This window comes from Rhinichthys klamathensis, unplaced genomic scaffold (genome assembly GCF_029890125.1).
Source record: "Rhinichthys klamathensis goyatoka isolate OS25496 unplaced genomic scaffold, OSU_Roscu_1.1 h1tg000020l_1, whole genome shotgun sequence".
Taxonomy (NCBI): domain Eukaryota; kingdom Metazoa; phylum Chordata; class Actinopteri; order Cypriniformes; family Leuciscidae; genus Rhinichthys; species Rhinichthys klamathensis.
The window spans coordinates 2615942-2638661 of NW_026606571.1; the positions used below are offsets into that span (position 1 = coordinate 2615942).

At 39.0% G+C, this 22720-nt stretch overlaps 1 protein-coding gene across 13 annotated transcripts in view; it reads right to left on the reverse strand.

Moving 5' to 3' along the window:
- The window catches only part of camta1a (calmodulin binding transcription activator 1a), a 496299-nt gene that overhangs the window by 158807 nt on the left and 314772 nt on the right, over positions 1-22720 (reverse strand). For all 13 annotated transcript variants that reach the window (XM_056239718.1, XM_056239719.1, XM_056239714.1 and 10 more), the window contains one exon: positions 12756-12891. In XM_056239718.1, the coding sequence (XP_056095693.1) occupies positions 12756-12891 (136 nt within the window). The remainder of the gene's footprint in view (positions 1-12755; positions 12892-22720) is intronic.

Sequence of the window (22720 nt, forward strand, 5' to 3'; positions counted from 1 at the left end):
AGAGTAGAATTAAAACGAATTGAAATTGAATTCCATTATGTGTTGATTACACTTCCTTTAAAGGGCAACTCCACCGCTGGGAAGATGAATGTGTATTTAATATTGGTCATTTATATACCGTATATACCCGAATATAAGACGACCCTGAATATAAGACGACCCCCCCATTTTCCAGACTTATTTTTGGGGAAAAATAGATTTTTGTGGAAAAAATCTGGTTTTCAACAGAAAATACTTTTAAGAGCAAATTTCCGAGGCGTTGTTCCAAATGCCTCGCATCACCTGTGCCTCGTGTAGAGGCCCGCTCGTCGGCGGAGACCGGCACATATGCGCTTCCTAATTGGCCATGACTGCGGCAGCCCTGAGTGCGACGGGATGGATTTAACCACCCTGCGGGGTCGTCTGGTCGAGCCGCGCAAGAATAAGCGCCGTTCACAGAGGATGCCAGAGCAGACGGAGACAAGCGAGCAGAGACCCGCCCCCCCCTGTTCACATATTGCGTCTTTTGCACGCTCAAGTTCGTTATTTCAAATGTATGCGCGCTCATAATGAAAGCGACGCGCTCGTTTTTTCCGCGCCGCATCGAGATCCTCGGCGCTCTCATCAGTCGACGGCGCGAGAGAAAAAGGCTATCAATCGATTCCTCCACTCGAATATAAGATGACCCTGAATATAAGACGACCCCCCATTTTTCAACCTATTTTTATGACAAAAACCTTGTCTTATATTCGGGTATATACGGTAGTACAAATGTGAAATTATTTTTGAAATTGAAGCATTCTAGACTGAGAAAAGGCAGAAAATGTATTTTTTACTCATGTGGCTGAAAGACAACAACTCCCAGAATGCACTTGCTTTGCTGCCCTTACGAGGCCACTCCCAAACCATGCCTACCGGTTACAGGCGGCAGAATCCGAAAAATGGATACAACTAGGCTTGCTTTGATACATCGTGACTCTATACATCGTGAATTAGTTGATACATTTCCATTTGAAATGGTGCTAAATTGCGTTGTACCGGGATGTACTAGCCTAATGTATATAACACAACTTACACTTTCACATTAAAAATATGATGCAAGGCAGGACCATGTCAACAGAGTAGCTTAGTAGCTCTGCATATGAACTGTTTTCTTCCAATTGAAATCACTATTTCTCTAAGCTAATACATTCTCTAGGCACTCTAGTAACACTAAAGGTTTATAAAAAGAACCACAGCCAATGTGAGTTATAACTTTTAATTACATTTTTTTTAATATTAACACTTTTACACTCAAAGCTCTGCAGATTCAGCGAAAATGGCATCGCTGAGATTCGCGACAGTAATAGGACTCTATATCTGTTTCCATAGGCGCACAGCGAGAGCACTGACACCGCCAGTCCGCCCCAGCTCGAGTCTGGCCGGGCTCAGGTCTCGCTCCGGCCGCCTCTTGTTCCTCCATCTCCCGCAACTGTTTATTGCTGTATTGCGGCTCGTACAGGTAGCCGCGAGCATCAGATTCTTGCAACAGATCTTTGAAATACCCTTCTGCCATTTCAACTTCAAAACTATCTTCCGCCATCGTGATTAGCCTACTATACAAACTTTTTACACAGAGCAAGAGGCAAGAGCCTGTTAGCTTAGCTTCTACAGAAAGATGGCTGACACTCTCTTTACATTCTGTGAGTGAGATCCCGCCCCATATATGGGCGTGGTGAAAACATGCGGAACACTGGCTGTAGGCACTGGCACTGATCTGTGATCGGTCTGTTAGCGCATTAGGTCCAACCCCCTATGGGCGGGTTTGAAAGGGTGCTTGTAGTCTTTACAGAAATACCCCCCTCTTACACTTCCTCCTACACTGACGTAAAATGACGATTTTTGCGTCATTGTAGGAGGAAGTGAAAAAGGTAAATAGCGGATTTCTCTCGTCTCAGGGGAAAATGAGAGAGTGTTGCATGACCATTCAATAGTATGACTGGGTTTCTAACAATGGAAAGCTTAATGCAAATGGGGGGAGTGTCCCTTTAATTCCAATTCAGCTTCCTGTTGGGTGTGGACAGTTCATATTCCAACTGAAATGAAAGGGACACTGCCAATCCTAAATTACTGGAAAATTAAATTACAGAAATGTGTAGATAATTCAAATCATCTTATTCTGTCATAACATGTCAAACTTCTCCATCCACCTTCATAAAGGAGGCCCTAAAATCCTGCTGTCAGTTTGAGAGGGTCAGAGCGATGCTAAGATTATTAGCTGTGCATTCTGAAAACTAATTACACAGGGTTTAAAAGACATGACTGGGTGAGTTACTGCACTGACTAGCATTTCCATCCAGCCTTTGAATTAGCTAGAGGAAGTCTGGCTCATGCCAGGTTTATAAAAACAGATCAAAGGCATAAGATGGATGGAGGGACAAACCACTTTGTGAATTAGTTGTACAGTACTCTTGTGAAATGTGTTATTGGAAGACTAGTATTGATCTTCATTCCACCGTCATAGTGGCACAGTGATGCTTCATTCTAAGCGAGAAACAATCGAATATTTTATATATTTTGCACTTCCTTTTCTGCTGTCTTTGCTTTTTGAGCATTCTTCTTATTGACAACACTTGAGGAGACAGCAAGTCATCATGGGAAAACAGTCTTTCTGCACCTTCGGAGCTAAATCTTCAACAAATCTCTCGCTCTCGCAAGAGTTTGGAGCTGCAAAACCATGGCAACGGCACACTCAGAAACATCATAACCGGATTCGGCGTCTGCTTTCCCCACATATGATATACAGAGATTGCAGGAGTGAGCAGTCACAGAAAGAAATACAGCAGACACACAGAACAAACGGAGAGAGAAGGAAGGGTACAGAGACAGAGAGGCAAATCGATTAGCTCTCTATGCATCCCAGACAGTTTTTGGAGAATTGGGCAACCTGAAACTTTCCTTTTGTACATCCATCCGTTAATACATATCTGCTAATTTCACACAAGAGCTGGAAGCAGCGGTTTGTTGAGAGAGAGTCTGTTATGTCACTTCCTCCCCCTTGTCTCGCATCTGGCTTTGCAAGCTGTTGCTATCGGTGACCGCATCTGTATGTGGACACACCCTGCTCACAACAGCATGTGGCGTATCGCGAAATAATAGCCATTTTCTAAACAATTACAGACAAACGTCCCCCTGGAGAAAGGAGATGCTGATAATTGGAACCGAGAGCGGCCTCCGTTAACACAAATAAACACGGCCGCGTATCGCTGATCCTGCAAAGTAGCTGTTGCTTTCAATCTGGACACAGACTGGTGATAGCGTTGACATACTGCAACCTTCCCCGCCGCTGTCCGCCAAGAAGGTGCTCACTTGATTATAGCATTACAAAAAGGCGGTTTTGACATTTGTCTTCATTATTATCAATGGAGAGAGGTGATTGAGCTACAGGCACGCTCCATTAGCCTTGCTCATCGCATACTTGCACGGCTGATATCACGCATTAGATGGAGTCAACATGAAATAACGTGTTGGGACCGATGGGGTCTGGATGGTGCACTGGGGTAGTGCAGCTCTCTCGGCCAGTGGAGGTTAAGAGAGCGGGAGCTGCATCTAAATAAGAAAGCTTTTTTCAATCTGTATAATTACCACTGGGTAATGAAAAACTCGCCCACCCTGCCACCTTCACTTAAGAGAAATCAATACGTGTTTGGGAGTTTATTAGAATGCCAGAATCATGAGTTGGGTCTTGGGGAGGGCAATATGTGTATCAGCATTGCTAAATTAACAGCTAATCAGGAAAGGGGAGGCGCTCAATTCCTCCACTCTTGGTGGTGTAGATGCTGCTAGGGGCAATCTTACGGCACTCAAAACACAAATTATTTAAGTCTACAAACAAATATTTATGGTATGGCCAGGAATTGCTATTGACAATGATGTTTACTGGCTACAATCTTTCACATACACGCACGCACACACACACTGCATAAACTTCCATTGATTTTACATCAGGTTAATGATTTTCTATCACCTAACCAAACCCCTACCCAACCCCTAACTACACCTAAACACAACCCTCACAGAAACGTGCAAAACACTCGATATTAGAAATAAAAAAACATGTTTTAGCTGATTTAAAATGTTCTCAGTAGTCAGTTCAGTTGTCATAATATTTCACTATATAAATGAGGATATTCGGCCCTCGCAAGTATAGCCAAACCTGTACACACACGTGTATGTTGGGTTTCCATGTTTTATGGGGACATTCCATAGACATAATAGGCATAATGATGATTTTTATACTGTACAAACTATATATTCTATCACCTTACCCTAAACCTACCCATAAACATAATCACAGAAGACTTTCAGCATTTTTACATTTTCAAAAAAACATCACTACGTGTGATTTATAAGCTGTTTTCCTCATGGGTACTGAACAATGTTAATGCTGTTCAGTGATCAATCGTTTGGGAGGTGTGTGTGTGGTCCTGGTAAAAATGTCCCCACAAGGATGACAATACCAGAAATCTTTGATCTTGTGGGGACATTTTTACAAGGACCACAAGGACACGCACGCACACACACACACACACACCTTCAGAATGATTGATTACTGAACAGCGTTAATCTTGTCAAAATGACGGACAGGAATGGTAGTTAAAAGATTTTTTAATTTCGTAAAAATGAGAAAAAAAGCATTATAACAATAACTAAAACGGACTAAAATACAAACCCCAAATTCAAAATTAGAATATTGTGAAAAGTTTTTCATAAGCTGTCATCCATAATCATCAAAATTATTACAAATAAAGGCTTGAAATATCTCACTTTGCATGTAATGAGTCTATTAGTTTCACCTTTTAAGTTGAATCACTGAAATAAATGAACTTTTGCACGGTATTCTAATTTTTCGAGTTTCACCTGTATATATATATATATATATATATATATATATATATATATATTTTTTTTTTACAGTGAACCTTTAAAAATGAATACTAAACTGCCCAGTCTCAACTAAAATCTGTTTTAGTGTTTTATAATGAGAAATTACCTAACTGAACAGTGCATCAATTAAATTCCCCTCTGAATTCTTCATTACAAAGCCCTGTTGGGAGGAACTATAACTGAATGTGTCTTGGAAATTTAAAGCAAGGACAGTTGCAGAAGAGCATCCAGACACAAATTTAACCAACACTCTTTTTTTTCTAAATAAAACATTTGCATGGCTAATCAATATCAATCAATAATGCAACTAATCAATGTGTGACTATAATTAAAATACTCTGCAGGTACTGCACTGTTGCTCCTGCTCTAACTTTCTACCTAGTGAATATAAGTTAATTAACACCTAATTTATTTAGGGCTAAGGTAAAATATGCTGATATACTGAGACTGAATTCTTTACCAGATATTGTCTTCCTTTCATCAGGCCCTTGGTTATTGAAGTGCAGTAATCTCTGAGACTTTCTGAGGGCAAACAAGGCCACATAACATTAGAAAAGAACCGATTTTACACAGGATGGAAACTGAAAGCTAAGCCAATAATTCATGGATGTCCAGCTTTAAAGCCTTGATTCTACTTTGTACTTGCTTGCCCTTATGCAAACTTACAGATCCTGCACAACATCCACAGTTTTTGATACCATATAGTATTTTTTAAAAGAGATCAACGTAACCAATGAAGTGTTTTTTTTTTGTTTACCAAAAAAAAACTTCAAAACTAATTGACTAAAGTTTACCTTGAAATTATTAAATTGCTTAACAAAGTAAAGTAAGTACAACACGAGGTCCAGAAAATAAGAACTGGGCACACACACAGAGAAAGAGAGCAGATTAAGAGGTAGAAATAGATTGATCAATAGATTGATCAAGGGCCTCAAATCTGATTTCAAAATACAAAAAAATACAAAAACAATATTGTGCTTGAAAAATGTATAATTAATGACTGCCAAGCTAAGATAACCCCCTTACGTCTTTACAAGACGTCTAATATTTTGGCTTAAGGGCCCAATATACTTCAAGAGAAATTGAAGAACAAACTGCTGTGATGTCATTTCGAACAAAATCAGGCCAAAACGAACTTCGTTTGGAGTTCGTTTTGGGCGTTCGAAACAGCTTTCCGGAAAAGTTCGTTACAGATGGTAAACACCTTTGTACTACAATTGGTCTGTGCAGGGCCGTAGCTAGAGGATTCGGGGCCCCCTGAAAAAATATTGATGTGGGCCCCCACCACCCTCCACCAATATCATATACTGTACAATAGATGAACTTGGAGGCTCACATAACAGAAGATGGTGATGTTGTTGTAAAACCTTTATTTTAAAAGTTAAATGTTTATATAAAAATTACAACTAATAAAAAAGTATAATCTGTTATAATTCATAAATCAAAAAGTAAACATTTAAAAAATTGACAAGAATGCAGTCTAATTCAAAAAATAAAAGCATTCATTGTCTTATTTTTTAGATAATATGGAACTGGTAATATTATTAAATAAAGCGAATACATTTATTCATCCAAGTGCAGTGTGTTGTATTCGTGTTTTCTCGATGTTTTAAATATCATTAGCCGGCAGGTCAGATGCATAATGCAATGCGTCGTGACTCGTGTAATTTTTTTAAAACTCTAGTTACAATAGTGTAAAAAGACAGGAATTTAGAGCACGTAATCATTCGGTCGATTGCGGCGCGCACCGATAATAAAAAAATGACTGTACACGGCAGACTGTAGACGGAAGTTTTCTAATTCCCAGCGAAATAACAATATATAACCGGTCTTTAAGAACGTCTTGATCGACTGGGATACAACCACTCTCCTTGCCTCCCTCTCCGTCTTTTCCTGGCATTTCTGGTTCCCTGATTAATGTTTTCTTTTCCCCGACATTTTTCAGTCAGTTAGTCTCCTGCTCTTCCACCAAGTTCATCGTTAACTTCAGGCTGCCGCCTCAACTCTGATTGGTTCTGTTCACGAGCTGGGGTGGGACTTACAATTTTATTGGGTCCATCTGATGTTTGTCACTGACTCTGACTGAATAATTAATAAATACTTTAGGTCGGACTAAACCATTTTTATGGAGGTAAGAGAAGCAGATATTTGGAAAAATATTTACCCAAATTGCACGTTTTTGTGGTTTTCATTTAAATCTCAGGCATACAACTAATATAAATATTAGAATTATTCATACTACAGGGGCCTAAATAGTATAACTGCTGGATTTTGTGGGGCCCCCTGGGCATCGGGGGCCCCTATAATTGTCACCACCTTTCACCCCACTAGCGACGGCCCTGGGTCTGTGGCAATTACGTAATACATAGGTATGCGCGGGAGCTCCGCCTTCACGTGGATATTTTTTCCGGTTCATTTTTCCTGGTCAGTCCGTGAAGTGAAAACATGAACACACAAAAGAGCAGCTTTATAGTAGAAAATGAAGTTGCACTTCTGATGAAATGAGACACAGAGGGCCAGATGTACGAACATTTGCGAACGGACCGTTAATAGCACCATGGCCAAGACGCAGAAAGTGCTTGATGTGAAACCGCAGTGTGCATGTTATGTACCAAACCTGCAGTTCATCAGGTAATCAGCGCTTGTCCCCATGCACCCACTATACCGTAAATTGCGCGTATTTAAACGCGCAATTGAATGGGCCTCCTCCTCTCACTGCTGATGCTATGACTGTTTGAAATGATCCTGATGCCAATAATTGTAAAGTAGCGAGGAGTTTAACAACTGCTGGAATGGAATGTGAACGCTGAGTGGGAGATTCAATGTCATCTTTGATTTCTTCCAGTAACTGTAAATATGTAGTAATTGAATTCGTTTTCACTCAACTGAAAAAGTGTGATTCTTGTGGCAAAAATCTTTTCAGCTCGTCTCCTTAGCATATGTCTTCGTCTTGCTCGGATTACTGCTGCCCTTTCACCAGGAGGCATATGCCAGGAAACCACCCTGCTTTTAAGAGGCAGAGAATTTTCAGCGCAAAATAGAGGCGCGCTTTCACCGGCTTTTTCTGTACATAACGTGGAATACATAATTAGGCGCAGTTTACGCTTCCCCTCCCATCTCTTTATGTGACACTCCCACTTTCCCCTTGACCATCCCATGAATGCATATGCATGACACGAAAAGCGCATTTTGCCATTTTCAGTTCCCGCGACAGGCAGACTGCGCTTTCTTCTCGGTGCGTCCCATTCGTACATACCTCGCCATGGTTTTATGCGCACTTTGCGAAACAAATATGCCTGAAGTAGGCGTCGGATGTTCACTAACAGTATACCACTGGTCACACTTAGTTTTAACCCTAAACGAAGAACGAAAAAGAATTTTGCCGTGAGTATATCAGGGCCTTTAAGCCCTTGATGTCAAATCCAAAACAAAACTAAAATAAATAAATAAATAAAATAAAGTAAAATTTAATAAAAAATAAAATACTAGGGAGTTTTCCACTTTTAAGGCACTATTTTATTTTCCTGATTATTTCTAAATTTTCTGTAAAGCTGCTTTGGAACTGTGCATTGTAAAGTGCAAAAAAACTGAACTGAACAGAATTATGATGATCCCTCAAGTCAGCTAGTACAGCACAGACACAAAGAGATGAGATCAGCTACCTGTGTATGTCACATTTAACTTTTCAGCTTTTCAGCACTTTTCCTGCAACATTATTCATCAGATTGACCCCTTGAATTGATGGTGCTAAAAAGCCATGTAATAGAAAGACAAAACAGCTATCCTTGAAAGCTGTTAGGTAGCCAGGAATTATTAGGAATATAGATGAGTCTGCTATGCGCTTAGATCACGGCTGGTTGACTTACTGATTAGGCCTTTGCATCTGAGGGTCAGAAGAGGGAGACGTCAACTACATCCAGGAAATAAACTAGATAGCCAGTAATGGACATGCCTTTTTCAGGTGGCCCTGTTGCATTGTGGGAATGAGTAAGAAGAGGAAGAGGGGATGCTCATCTATCTCACCGTCTACACTCTCACCTGAAGTGATGGGGAGACGTCAGGAAGCCAGGCTGCTATTTCACGCCCTGTTAAGTACTAATGCTGTAACACACGTCTTGCTCCAATTTTAGGGAACAAGGAGTTTTACTGTGGACTCAAGGTTCATCTGTTCTATGGAGAGAGAGAGAGAGAGAGAGAGAGAGGGAGGGAGAGAGAGAGAAAGAGAGAGAGCAAAGGAGACTGGGTAGCACCACAGACGCCACTCTAAGGAGTATTCATGTATTGTAACCAGGAGACAGAGAGTTCTAACAGCCCTTGTTTCAAACACACACAGACCACACAATATGACACCTATCACACACCCCTCCTTGAGAAAAAGCCCTCAGTGAAACGCCTCTGAAGGTGAAGGTCACGTCATTTATTTGCGTTTGCAGTAAACAGGTCTGAGGCAGACTGATAGGGCAAAGTTATTATCCCGAAGAGCACAGCTCTGATTGATCGCACCAGTCTGGGGTGCGCTGGGAGGACGTACTGAGTGGCCGCTCCCCTATTATACTGTTGCTCATAGCAGGAGGAGAAAACACAGAACCGTCGGAGTCCACTCGCTGCTGGAGTCATCTGATCAGCATGCCTCATTATGCTTCACCAATGGAGATACAGTCATTGGACTGTAGTCTCTTAATAGACAGAGGGGATTTCTTAAAGGGATAGTCCACTCAAAAATAGCTAAAATATATATATTAAAAAAATAACAATAATTATCAACATAATCGATTAATATGTTATTTCTTCAATAGTAATTCTTACGCAGATAATTTTTTTAATTTTTATTTTTCAGAGATTTTTTATTTTATTTTATCTGCTGCCCAATGTTGTCCTTCAAACAAGGTGCAAATTAAAGGCTCTGACATAAATACAGAATCTATACCATTAGGGGGCAGTCATGACCTAATGGTTAGAGTAACTTGAAGGTTGCGGGTTCGATTCTCAATACCGGCAGAAATGACTGAGGTGCCCTTGAGCAAGGCACCTAACCCCCAATCGCTCCCCGGGCTTCACAGCAAAATGGCTGCCCACTGCTCTGGGTGTGTGTGTCCACAGTTTGCAGTGTGTGTGTGTGTGTTCACTACTCACTGCTTCTAATGTGTGTGGACTAACTTGGATGGTTTAAATGCAGAGCATAAGTATGGGTTACTACTACACTTGGCCTTCACATGTCACTTTCACTTTTCACTTTCAAAGTTTGGGGTTGGTAAGTTTTTTTGTGTTTTTGAAAGGAATCTCTCATCCTCACTAAGGCTTAATTTATTTGATTAAAAAACAATCAAATCTTTATTTTCTATTTTGATATATTTAAAAAATGTATTTAAAAAAAGTTGTGCTGCTTAATATTTTTTGTAGAGAAAACATATTACATGTTTTTTTTTTAGGATTCTTTTACATTGTTTATTTATAAATAAAAATCTTTTGTATCAATGTGAATGTCTTTACTGTCACTTGTGATCAATTTAATGCATCCTTGCTGAATAAAATTATTCATTTCAAAAAAAAAAAAAAAAAAAATCATACTGACCAGACCACAAAATTTTGAATGGTAGTTTTGTTATGCTACAAAAAAAAAACACACAAAAAAACCTTTATTTAATTCTTGAGTGACACCAAAGGAAATGTTTATCAGAATGTCCAACTGTTTTTTATGCATTCATTTAAAGTGAATGGCGACCAGAGAAAACTATGGTCAAATTTTACTGCAGGAAAAAGTACAACTTGGATGTTCTTTTAAAAATCTCTTTCTGACGTATCCCTTTAAGCCTGCTGTGAGCTAGGAAATGTTTGCACTGGGCACTCTTTTTTTCTCTGCTTGCCAGACATGCAATTTTCTGCTGAGTCCACCATAGTACCCAAAGCCTTCTTGCTATCCTTCTGAAATGAGTACACTGTAAGCCACAGCCATTTACACAGGAAAAAACATATGGAGGCATGTTAGAGAATAAGCCTGCCAGATGCAAGCAGGCATTCCTGGCTGAGAGATATAAAGGAAGAGGGAACAGGGAGAAAGGGAGAGAGAGAGGGGTTTGTTTGAGTGTTTCTACAGCTCAGTGGGTGAGTTCAACTCTGAGTTACCTCAGCTCAAATGAGCTCTTTTAGCAATAGTCAGTGTGTGTGAGGGTCAGAGGACACTTCAGACATGACAGGGGCCTATAAAGATCCTTGGAGCATTTCTCACATATATCTGAACTTTACAAGACTTTGCTGGCTGATGCGTTGAGAAACTTTTACCTCTGCAAATGTCCTTTAAGGAACAGTTCACTCAAAAATGAAGATTCTGTCATCATTTACTGACTGACTTTCTTTCTTCTGTTGGACACAAAAGGAGATTTGCTAAATCATTCAAGCCACAAACAACGGCTAGGGGCTGTCAAGCTCCAAAAAGCGCACAAAAAAAGAACAACAAAATTTTCTGTTTGACTTGTGTGCCATATCATTAAATAGCTTTGTGTGAGGAATATATCAAAAGTCATTAGACAAATTATCTTAAATAATGCCAAATTTCATTGATTGTTGCATGTGTTGTACTGTACTGTACATGTGTGTGAATATGCAAAATTGTGAACGAGAATTGAACATTTTCAGTGAATTAGAAAAAAAAATATATATATATTTTTTGGATTTACTATTTTCACTCAGAAATTTCAAATAAATTTGACCAATAATTACAAAGAAATAGAAAGTACCCCAATGAATTAAACATTTTGAAGTAGAACATTTTAAAACATACTCCAATAATTTGTACAGCTTTCATTTTTTTTACAGTGTACAACTAAAAATGTTGGTCTTTTCCTATCATATGACTCCAAAAGACATGAAATATTAAGCATGAGTTGTATAGACTATACTTTTATGATGACGTCCTGCCATTTTTAGAGCTTGAAAGTTCCCATCACTGTGTGGAAAAGAAAAGCGCAATCCTTCTGTTAAACATCTAGTTTAAAGCTAAATCCTACTGGTTTGGACAACATGAGTGAAAATTATTTTTGGAAACTATACCTAAGAGGTAAAGCTGGAGAATTTAACGGATAATCTGTAGAAACTCAAAACTTCCTCTGAAACATCTGCTGTGAGAAAACACACTGCCAAAAAATGATTGGCAGCGATTTGGTTGTTAAGTGAGGTCTGTTCACTGTCTAATGAGAGCTCCATGAAGAGAGAGCAAGCAGAGAATAATGCACATCTTGGCAAGTGTATCAAATATTCTGTGTGTGCGTTTTGTCATCTATATGACTGTATAATATGAGCTTGGACTTAGATATGCAAAACAACATCACATGACCTCAGCATACTCAACTATCCAGGGGACACCATACAAAATGATAGATATTCAGTTCAAACCCCAAAAAACAAAAGAGTAAAACTCTGGATCCAGCACGCACGCTGTTTGGTGCATGTGTATATGTGTGTACGAGTGGAGATAAATCAAAGAGCACTCTCACACACACAGCGGGGCCGTGCCAGGGCGCGGAAAAGCAGAAAAGGGCCCTGCAGTCTACCTGTGATGGCAGTGGCTCCCAGCATGGGGGAAGATTAATGCCGGCACTCTGGAGCAGAGCAAACATCCTGAGCTTAATAAGGTACAAACAATTGCTTCCATTTTGTTTGCTATCAAGGGAAAACTAAACTCGGGCTGCTGAGGTGTATTTTTTCATTCTCACATCATGTGGACTAGAAAAGATGGAGCCGAATTGGAGCTCATGTCCAAGCGATAGGGCTTCTTTTCTAAAGTGCGCCCATTATTTGCACCTGAACGATTTCTAAGCGAGTCGAGGTGTTACGGTGTGGACGAACGGCCTCACCTCCACTCCCTGTACTTTGAGCTTCATGTGATCCTCCCGCGTGGTCTTCCCATCTTTCCTTTTTTTCCAGCAGTAGCCGTCCTTTCTGTACTTCACCTTCTTCCTATTGTAGAGGATCATCGACCCATTCTGTGGCCTAGATCCAGAAATGAGGAAAAAGGAAAGAGAAGGGGTGGATGGATGGAAGAAGGAAAGAAAGGAGATGGGGTTGGGTGGGGTGAGAGAGGAGAGGAAGAGGAATTTTAGTGCTGAGGGACGTTTTCGGCAGAAGTACAAAGGCTAATTCAAGGCAGAGAGAGAAACAGCAGTGCACCAGTGACTAACGGCACACACACACTTGTAAACAGGTGTTCATGGTCATGCAGAGTTAAAAAAAAGCCTTGAAGTTACCATGAAATGCTATTTGAAACCCATATTACCTAGTCTGTAATGTAACTTACAGTTCTGCTTCATACATGTAGGCCTACATAATCCTTGCAGAATCTGCTATATGTTTAGCACTTTTTAAACAACAGAAAGCATATAGTATATGCTTTTTAGAATATACTTAATGAGTTGCTATTTCCCTACAGTTCAAAAGTGTGGAGTCAGTAAGGAATTAATACTTTTATTCAGCAAGTAAAGACAATGTTACAAAAGATTTATATTTCAAATAAACGCTGTTCTTTTGATTTTTCATCAAAGAATCCTGAAAAGTTTTCACAAAAATATTTAAGCACAACTGTATTTAACACCGATAATAATAAGAAATGTTTCCGAAAATCAGCATATTAGAATTATTTCTGAAGGATCATGTGACACTGAGACAAGAGTAATAGCTGCTGAAAAAAAATCACCAAAACAGTTATTTTAAATTGTAATAATTCACAATATTATTGTTACTCTATTTTTGATCAAATACATGCAGCGAAATGTTACAAACTCTTACAGACCCCAACCTTTTTAATGGTAGTATATGGTATAGAATGATTTCAGAAGTATAATAATTTCAATGACCTCTCTTTAATTTCTTTTAATGCGTTTAAGAAAAAAAAAAAAAAAAAAAAACTCAACTAAACATTTTTTTTTCCAAGTAAACGATTTATCATATTCTAAAACCATAGTTAATGAATCTCAACTGAATGCAAATGTATTGCTATGTGTGGTGGACTATTGAAACTCAGCTGGGAATGACATTTGAGAAGCCTTTTTTGACCAGGATGTGAAAGCTGATTAAGCCAGTGCACTTTTACAATGGATTTTGCTACCAATTTCATAATAATAAAAAAATATATACAGTGTATAGTGACAATGTATAGTGTATACAAATATATACAATGTATAGTGATATGGCTGTTTGTTAGTATTTTCAGTATGTTCTTAATACATGTTCCTGAACTTCGTGCACAGCCTTTGTCGGTCAAAACTGGAAACTCACTATTGCATTTTGTTAAAAGACACACATTTTTTTCTATAAAATACAACATATACTAATGAGCTGTTCACATGAAGACCATGAAAGAGTATTAAGATTGTGCTGGTTATGTTAACCAATAGCCAAACAGCTATTCAGCATTTTTTATTCCCCTGTTGTAGGTTATGTAGCCTTTCTAAACTGTTCAAATAGGGTACATTTTCTACTCATGTCAGCTTTTAACGTATTAAAACTTGGCTTTGTTTGTTGAGAGAGAGAGAGAAAGCCATATATTTCATATAGACCTACGACCAGCAGCGCCTTGCTGATGCAAATAAGCAGTGAAGCGCATCCTGTGGGGAAAACATACGCAAGAACATCCTCAACTTTCCATTCATAATTCATTCACACTTTACCATCCCACTGCCCTTTGGTGTATAATGATACGGTGAACGTATCCGAAGAGCTCCCAGCTCGCTTCTCTTTATGACAGTACACATGTTTTCCAACAACTAATAACTGCAGAGCGAGGAGGCATCGCAAGAACACACATTATACTCGGCCGTGTTTTCGCACACACATACGGCATCTGCGAGGGCATGCACGCTCAGTAAAAAGCTACAGGCGCACACATTAAGGTGCATCTATGGCTGGCAGAGTCTGGCTAGGTCCCAGGAGGCTGCAGTTTTGTTGCAAGAGTGTGGGAGTTCAGGCGCTTCAGCAAAGTCTCAGCCATGAAACCAGCTGCTGTTAGCGTCTGTTAGCCAGCCATCACTTTACCCCAGCATGGCAGAAAACATATTATATACACACACACACACACACACAGCCCTGTCTCTCTGGAAACAGCAAATCATTGTCTGCCTGCATTGTCTTGTTTATTTTATCATTTCTTTCTGGTGCAGATTTATTTATAATACTGCATACATCAGTTTGCAGCTCAGCTCATGGGGCGTCTTGTTTATCTTGCAATTGCTCATCAATCATTTCCGGGGACGAGTCTCAGGGGCTGATGGGGCCCCTCTCTCCCTGCACTGTGGCCCCTGACAGCACCTTTTAATTAGAGATGTCAGTCAAAATCTGTCATGCACAATCCTCTCTCGTTCTCCCTCAACCGATTTGTCAAGTGCCATAGGTAGTTGCTACGTCTGTTTGCCCATCTCACTTTCATTCCCCCTTTTTCTAAAACCACAATTTGTCATGTTCTGACCTTAACACTAATTAATTCTGCTTCTAATCCCATCTCCTATCTCTCTCTCTTTGTTTCCCATTCTATCATGTCATCTTCTTCCTGATGCTGCTTTCATTCAACTCGCTGGGCTCTTCTGTGTGAATGTCATTCTGAAAGACTTCCTGCTGCACTGCATTCATTCTCTCTCTCTCTCTCTCTCTCTCGGTTTCTTGGTGAGCTTGGGACCATGTCGGCGCTGTTTAAGTCATTAATCTGCTCGCTGTGATGCCTGCTGTGGGATGAGCCTGAGATACAAGGATAGGAAGTGGAATGGAAGACACTGGAGGAAAGAGTTTGCACATTGAGTTACAAAGACCTAATCAGATTTCACTCTAAAGACAAAAAACACCCACACAATATCATATAGCAAAGATATATTTTGTCTACTTATTTAGAAGAAAGGGGGTCTGTTCACAGGACGTGTCCTTTCATTCTGTTTGCATTTATTTATTTATTTTCATCTATGTGCACATACATGGCTGGTTTGCATGACTGTGTATGTAGCCCCTCCTGTAACTATATCATCCGGTTCTAAAAAAGCATTTTTTTTTTCACTGATGGCTGTCTATTCTGAATAAACAAACTGTCCAATATAAACATGAAAATGTATAAATCCCGCAGACTTCTTTTTAATTTTTTTATGGTTTACTGCTGACATAATGGTATATATTTTTGTAATGTAGATCTATTTATGTTTTTGTTAATCCTGTAGAACCTGAATTAGTGTTATTGTACATTTGTGTGTAGAATTAGGTTTGTGCTTTATTTTTTGATTATTTGCTGATAATTTTGCTTGTTTTGTAAGGCCGAGGAAGGTAGATTTAACCAAAATGTTGCTAATAAAATGTTGTCGTTATAATGTGTTTTGAGTGATAAAAAGTAGTAAAATGCAGTACTTCCAGATAACGGCATGAAAAAAATTATCGGAAACCCTAACATGCTACTCTAGCTGTTTTAAAATGAAAAACACATTCTGTTTGTATGCTCCTTTACACAAACTTTCCAAAGAAATACAGGACACTCTAACCAAAGTGTTTGCTGAGACCATGGACTCCATAAATGTCCCTACAAAGTGAAACATAAAACAACAAACAATAATATCTTGTAATAGATCCTTGTCTTACACAAGTATGAGTAACGGTTCTCCCAACTCAATCAAAAAGATTGTGGAATTGGGGTGAGGCTGGTTGGTCAAAGGTCTCTGTACCTTACTTATCAGCAGAGAGCACAAGTTACCAGATGTTGCTTTTATCCACTCAAAGACCTTCCTAATGCACCATTTTTCAATTTGAGGGAGTTGTAGGAGTGCACGGCCATTTTCTGGGGTGTGAGACAGACTGCGGGTGCTCCCTGTGAGATTTCTGTCTCACCCTCTGTGTACATAAGCTATTCAATTATACTTATCAGAATTATTCATATTTATATGTTGCAGGAAAATGCCAACTACTCTGTTATCAAGCCACCAGGACAGAAGGCCATGTGTCTCAGAGGCCCTTACGTGACGGAAGTGCATACAGGCCTTTATTCAGAACAACTTACTGTGATTCAGTTTCAACAGGTTAGCTGAGAGAATAATAAGCTTTGGCCTTCAATCTGCACATGGGCTCACCTAGAATCTCAAGAGAACTTTCATTTACCAAAGCTAAGAGCATTCACATATTTAGATTAAAGGGGTCAAGGTTTTTTTCCCTAAAGTTTTTTCCTATTTTGTAAGCACTGCGGTACACTTTCTGTTTTAATTCTGAACTGTGCATCTATTGTTAAATCATTTAAAACCCCAAAACTTTTTTTCTAAATGTTTGGCTTAAAGTGTGCTTGTGCTGTCTTGGTGTAAAGTCAGTGCTACTTGGTTGGTTTGATATTTTCTTCTCCAATGCAATAACATTCATACATTTTTAAGAGTCCAAATATGTTTTGTGGCTGCTGTATAGCTCTAAGCATGATACATCCAAAAGTGAAGCATCTGAATTATAATTGCGTGACTCCTGCTGAAGAAAAGTCATCAAAACACATTAGAGAGGGTGAAATGTTTGGCTGGGTGATCTAGTGCTACTAAAGGAGCAGACCAGGCAGCTTCTCTAAAGTGCTACAATTCCCTTGGAAAGAAGAGGCCGTTTGATTAATGCAACACTTGTTGTTTTTCTTTACTTTCAACCAGTGAGTATATGTGTGTGTGTGTGTGAGTAAGAGAGAAAGCGAGTGAGCTTTTGAAGATCAGGGAGGTAAGCAGGCTGAAGCCAAGCTCCACAGGAGGGAGTGAGCATGTGCTGTCATCAATTACCCATCAGGCTTTCAGACACCACTTCTAACGGCCAGCTACCACCAACCGACATTTATACAAACATGGATACCGATACACACACACACACACACAGATTCACTTATGCTAACACATAATGTGCACCATAAGACCAGATATAAATTACATACTGATGCATGCCCAGATAGTCACAGGTGCTTACTCACAAAACAACATTCACAGCCTGAATATGAGAGAAACACACACACAGCGGCCTGTCAATCTCTACTGAATCAGCATTCGGCATAACATACCCCCAAGTCATAATGACAGCCTCAGGAAAAGTGATGCATCACAACCTTCTACACATACACAGTCTGGCATGGAATTTCTACGAAACACATTTCCACTTCCTTTGCAATGCCACGTGCTGGTGCTAGAGGTCTGGGACCTGGGCTTGGGTCAGTTCTCACAGTATAACTTCAGGTTTGAGATTATATTTAATGGTAAATAAATTATTCAGGTTTCAATATAAAGCCTGTGCAGAGCTATACAGTTTGTCAATTATGACTTCTGGAGGTCGACTATTGTCTTAAAGAAATTCTGTAGGAAATTTACCTTTAAGATTTTTTAAGCAAAAGAAAAAAGCTCACATATGATATATATGTGCTATATGAATATACCAGGAATTACCAGGAAAACTAGGAGTGGACTGAACAGAGAGGATATTGCTTTGCGCAGTAAACTTCATATATACTGTATATATATGGCTACGCAGCCCCATGCAGCAGTGTGTTGTGACACATTCCTCCCATAACCATAACCATCATTAAAATGTTGTGTGACCTGTGCCACAGTAGACCTTCCAACGCATTCTCATCCTTTGGCGTCATATAGGTGACGCCATATGACATTTCGTCGAAATCTTACGCACATGGCATCCTTTAGCGTCAATATAACACGCACTGTTATGGGTAGGTTTAGGTCTGGGGTCGGGTTACGGTTATGACGCCTTGGGATCTGCGTCTCATATTCACGCTAAACGATGCCATGTGCGTTGGATTTACACGCGCGTCACCTGTATGACGCCTTGGGATCTGCGTCTCATATTGATGCTAAAGGATGCCATGTGCGTAAGATTTCACCGAAATGTACAAGCGTCACATGTATGACGCCAAAGGATGAGAACGGGCTGGACCTTCAGTTGGCTTGGACCACACATGATGACCTTTGTTGTTATTGTGCATTGATAAGCCACCGCTGGGAGCAACCTACAAGCCTTGCTGTTTCAGAGATACACTGACCCATCTCCTTGCCATGACATGTGTGTGTGTGTTACAGCTCAAAGTTGTTTTTTTTTTTTAAAGAAATGAAATTGATCAAAACTAAAAAAAAAAATATTTTTACATTGTTACAAAAATCTTTTTTTTTAAATAAATGCTTTCAAATAAATGATAATAATAAGAAATGTTTTTTTGAGCACCAAATCAGCATATTATAATGATTTATGAAGGATAATGTGACACTAAAGCCTGGAGTAATGCCTGTTCAAAATTCAGCTTTGTATGTTTGAGGTTGTTTTTTTTTTATTAACTTTTTTGGATCAAATAAATGCAACGTTGTTGATCATAAGATACTTTTTTCAACAACAACAACAAAAAAAAGTATACTGACCCCAAAATTTTGAATGGTAATGTATAGTAATGCAAAACTTAATGTGTGAATTTCATGATGTGCAGAGATAAGCACACATAACCACCAGAGAGTGATGGATTTCCTGATGTTTCTCTCTATGAATCTGCTTCTTATACAGCACTTTTACGCATGTATTCACATTCACATCAACACACACTAGAAGTCCAACTTGCATGTGCAGTTTGTTTATAAAATTATGTCATGTCCTCAGCTACATTCACTCAAAATCAGACCAAGGAATGTAGGGAAGGCAATGTTACACAATGAATGCAGTGTCTGACCTCTCTGGCAGGTAAGTTTAAACATTCTTGCTCTCTCTTCCATATCTGATTGCCTGAGAAGCGATGCCCATCCCTTCCAGCACAAAACAGATGTTCTAGGCATGGTTATCATGATGGGAAAAAGCTGAGACAATTTAAAAAGAATATAAATTACAGTGATTCGCACAATGTCTCGCCCCTCCGAGACCTATGGGGTAGGATAAGAGATGATGGAGGGGAGGGGATTGGCGCTTTTATCTGTGCCGAAACAGCCATGCAGAAGGAGAGTTCAGCTTAACAACTGTCACTGATGATGGGATGGCTGATATTCAGATCTGAGAGAGGCAGATTCAGAAAGATAGAGGGAGATTGCAACGGTAACATATAGTCATGACATCACAGTTTTTATAGTGTGCAATGTTTGGGTTCCAAAGTAAAATTCCCATTCAGTTTCTCCATAGTGAATTGATTCATCCATCAACAATAAAGTATAAACATATCAGGTCAGATTTACCATGAGATTGTTAAGTGATAAAGTCAGTGTGAATTTAACTTTCAGGCATTTAACTAGTCATAATGACACTACCTGTAATCCTGATGTGGGCAGATTCACCAGTCAAAAAAGTTGTTAAACATGCTCATCGGCGACCACCCACACTCATGAAGCATTGCAAATGACACAATTCCATCATGTTGTGATTAATCTGGGAGCTGATAATCAAGGTTTTTTTTTTGGAAATCTCCAAGGAGGAAATGAATGGGAAACATACTTCCATATCCAAGGCTACTGAAAAAGTATCTGGTCATTGTTGCGATCTATAGTTGACGAGACTACACAGTTCTTCGTTCAGTGGTGCAAGGTGTTAGTGAGCAGGCCTGCTGGGCTGTTCTCTCTGTTGAGGAATGACACTGCTGTAGCCAGCTTTAATTAAAGCTTTTGAAGAGCAGGCAGGCGTGCATGAATAAATCACAGAATAGGCTGGCATCAAAGCATTGGTCGATGTGGCTCGGGAGGCTGTGTCTGTGTGTGGTGGGCGCTACATTGGCCTCATTCTTCAAACTTGCCTCTCTCACCCTGTCCAGCACCTCCCACTGGGAACCAAATTCATTTCTCTTGACTGTTTCACAAAATGCTCTCCGAGCACTCTTGATCTCATAGGACCAGCGACAATAAAATGGTACATGGGTATGAGTTACAAATTTATGGTTATTCAAATTTAATTAATTGCAAACAATTTAAAAGAATTCAAAAACTTTAGAAGTCAACATATTTTTATTTATTTATGGTCCACTAACTTCTGACGGGGAAAAACATGAAGCTGGTACTTCCGATTCCTTACTACGAAATTTCCATACAAGCCAAACCATAAATTAACATGTTAAACTGACAACCCTAAACCTCAATTTTTTTTTATTATTATGAAATTTCTATCTCCAAACTCACTGCACTAGCTTAGTGTAATTTGTTAATTTTAATGAACCGAGACTGCATGTTTTTTGGGTGGTTTTAGTGCTTATAGCTAGTGGGATTCTTGTAAATGAGATCTATCTGCTCCGAGCATGCTGTTTTCTGTCTGATTTCCTACAGCCGGTACTTATTATGACATTTGGTGAAGAGGATACTTTGTACTATCAATAAAACATGGGTGTGTGGGAATTGCTTACTGTCTAATTTCGTGTAGCAGCTCACAAATATCTAAACCCTCCAGAGCTTTTTTTGCGCTCCTGCTAAGAATAGCCTTGCAATTAAATCTAAAACTGCCATGGCAGTGGATACCTCACAGAACTGGAATAGGCTAGAATTTTATCAACATTTCTGTGGTGGTGATTTGATTATGCATAAGACTGCTTAGTAATGAGGAAAATACATATTCACATAGACTTCCCCACTCTACATGCTCATTCTCTGATGCTTTTCTGGTGGACATGTTAAACATTAGTACCTTATGTGCAATTACCAAGATTTCGTCCAGGAGTATCTACAACAGAAAGTGGAGCAGTCTGTGAGTCACTGTGCCAACTGACTATCCTCAAATGACACCAAGACATTAGTGAAACAAGAGTGTTTTTTATTTTTTTTATTTCCAGATTTGTATATCAATCAGTGGATGCATGGCAGCAACAGAATGGCATTAAAGTTTAAAGTAAATTGTTTTCTACTGGACATGCATGACAATAAATACAACGCGGTATGTCTTTGCAGAATGTAAATTGTTAAAGAGGGTTAAATAGATAATAAAGAAAGAACCACCAACCGCAAATCAGTATGCAAATCAACATAAGAAAGAATGTCAATTGCAATTCAATATGCAAATAATATAATCAGCAATTCTAGGATTTCTTAATATTAGGAGTGCTCAGCCCCCAATGAAGGAATGATAAAAAATATATTACAGTATTTTTAATATATTTTTTATACTATGGTAGGGATGGACAATACAATAGGTTCTAAACTACCTACCAGGTCAATCCCCGAATTCCGATTTCATTTCAAATCATTTTAACTAACCAGCTAATATTCTTTAATATTCATTAAAAAATACAGACAAACCTTATATTACTGTAATTGTATAGATTGGCAATTCAATCTGTCCTATATTAAATAATAGTTTTTTTGTTTTCTATTTATTAAAAAAAATAATGGCACAGTAAAAAAACAATTACGTCATATTTCAAACACTATTATTTTTTAGCTCTTCAGTTGTGTAGTAAAATTCACTTTAAAGAAGATCTACAATTCTCATTTTCATTCATAGAGATATGGAAAATCTGCCATGCTTAAGTGGACAATTTCTGTCACATGGAGGAAAACTTTTAACATGTAAATGACATGAAATTACCGTTATAACCAGTAGATAACATTTCATCATTTGACATTTACAATTCCTTTTATAGTTTTCAATTGTTTTGCATTTGGATTTATTTTAAAATGAGTATTACAACCGAAGTGTATGAAGTGTAGGAAAAGTCACAAAGTCTAATGGCAAACTCTCATACAAACCAACCTGTATTGCTCCCCCATCACATTATGTAAACTGCATTTATGACAAAGGACTGCACAGATGTAGGTGTCATGATCATATATCAATAAATGAACACACCATGTCCTCTGCTCTGCGGATTGAACATGCTGAATAACGCTCCTCC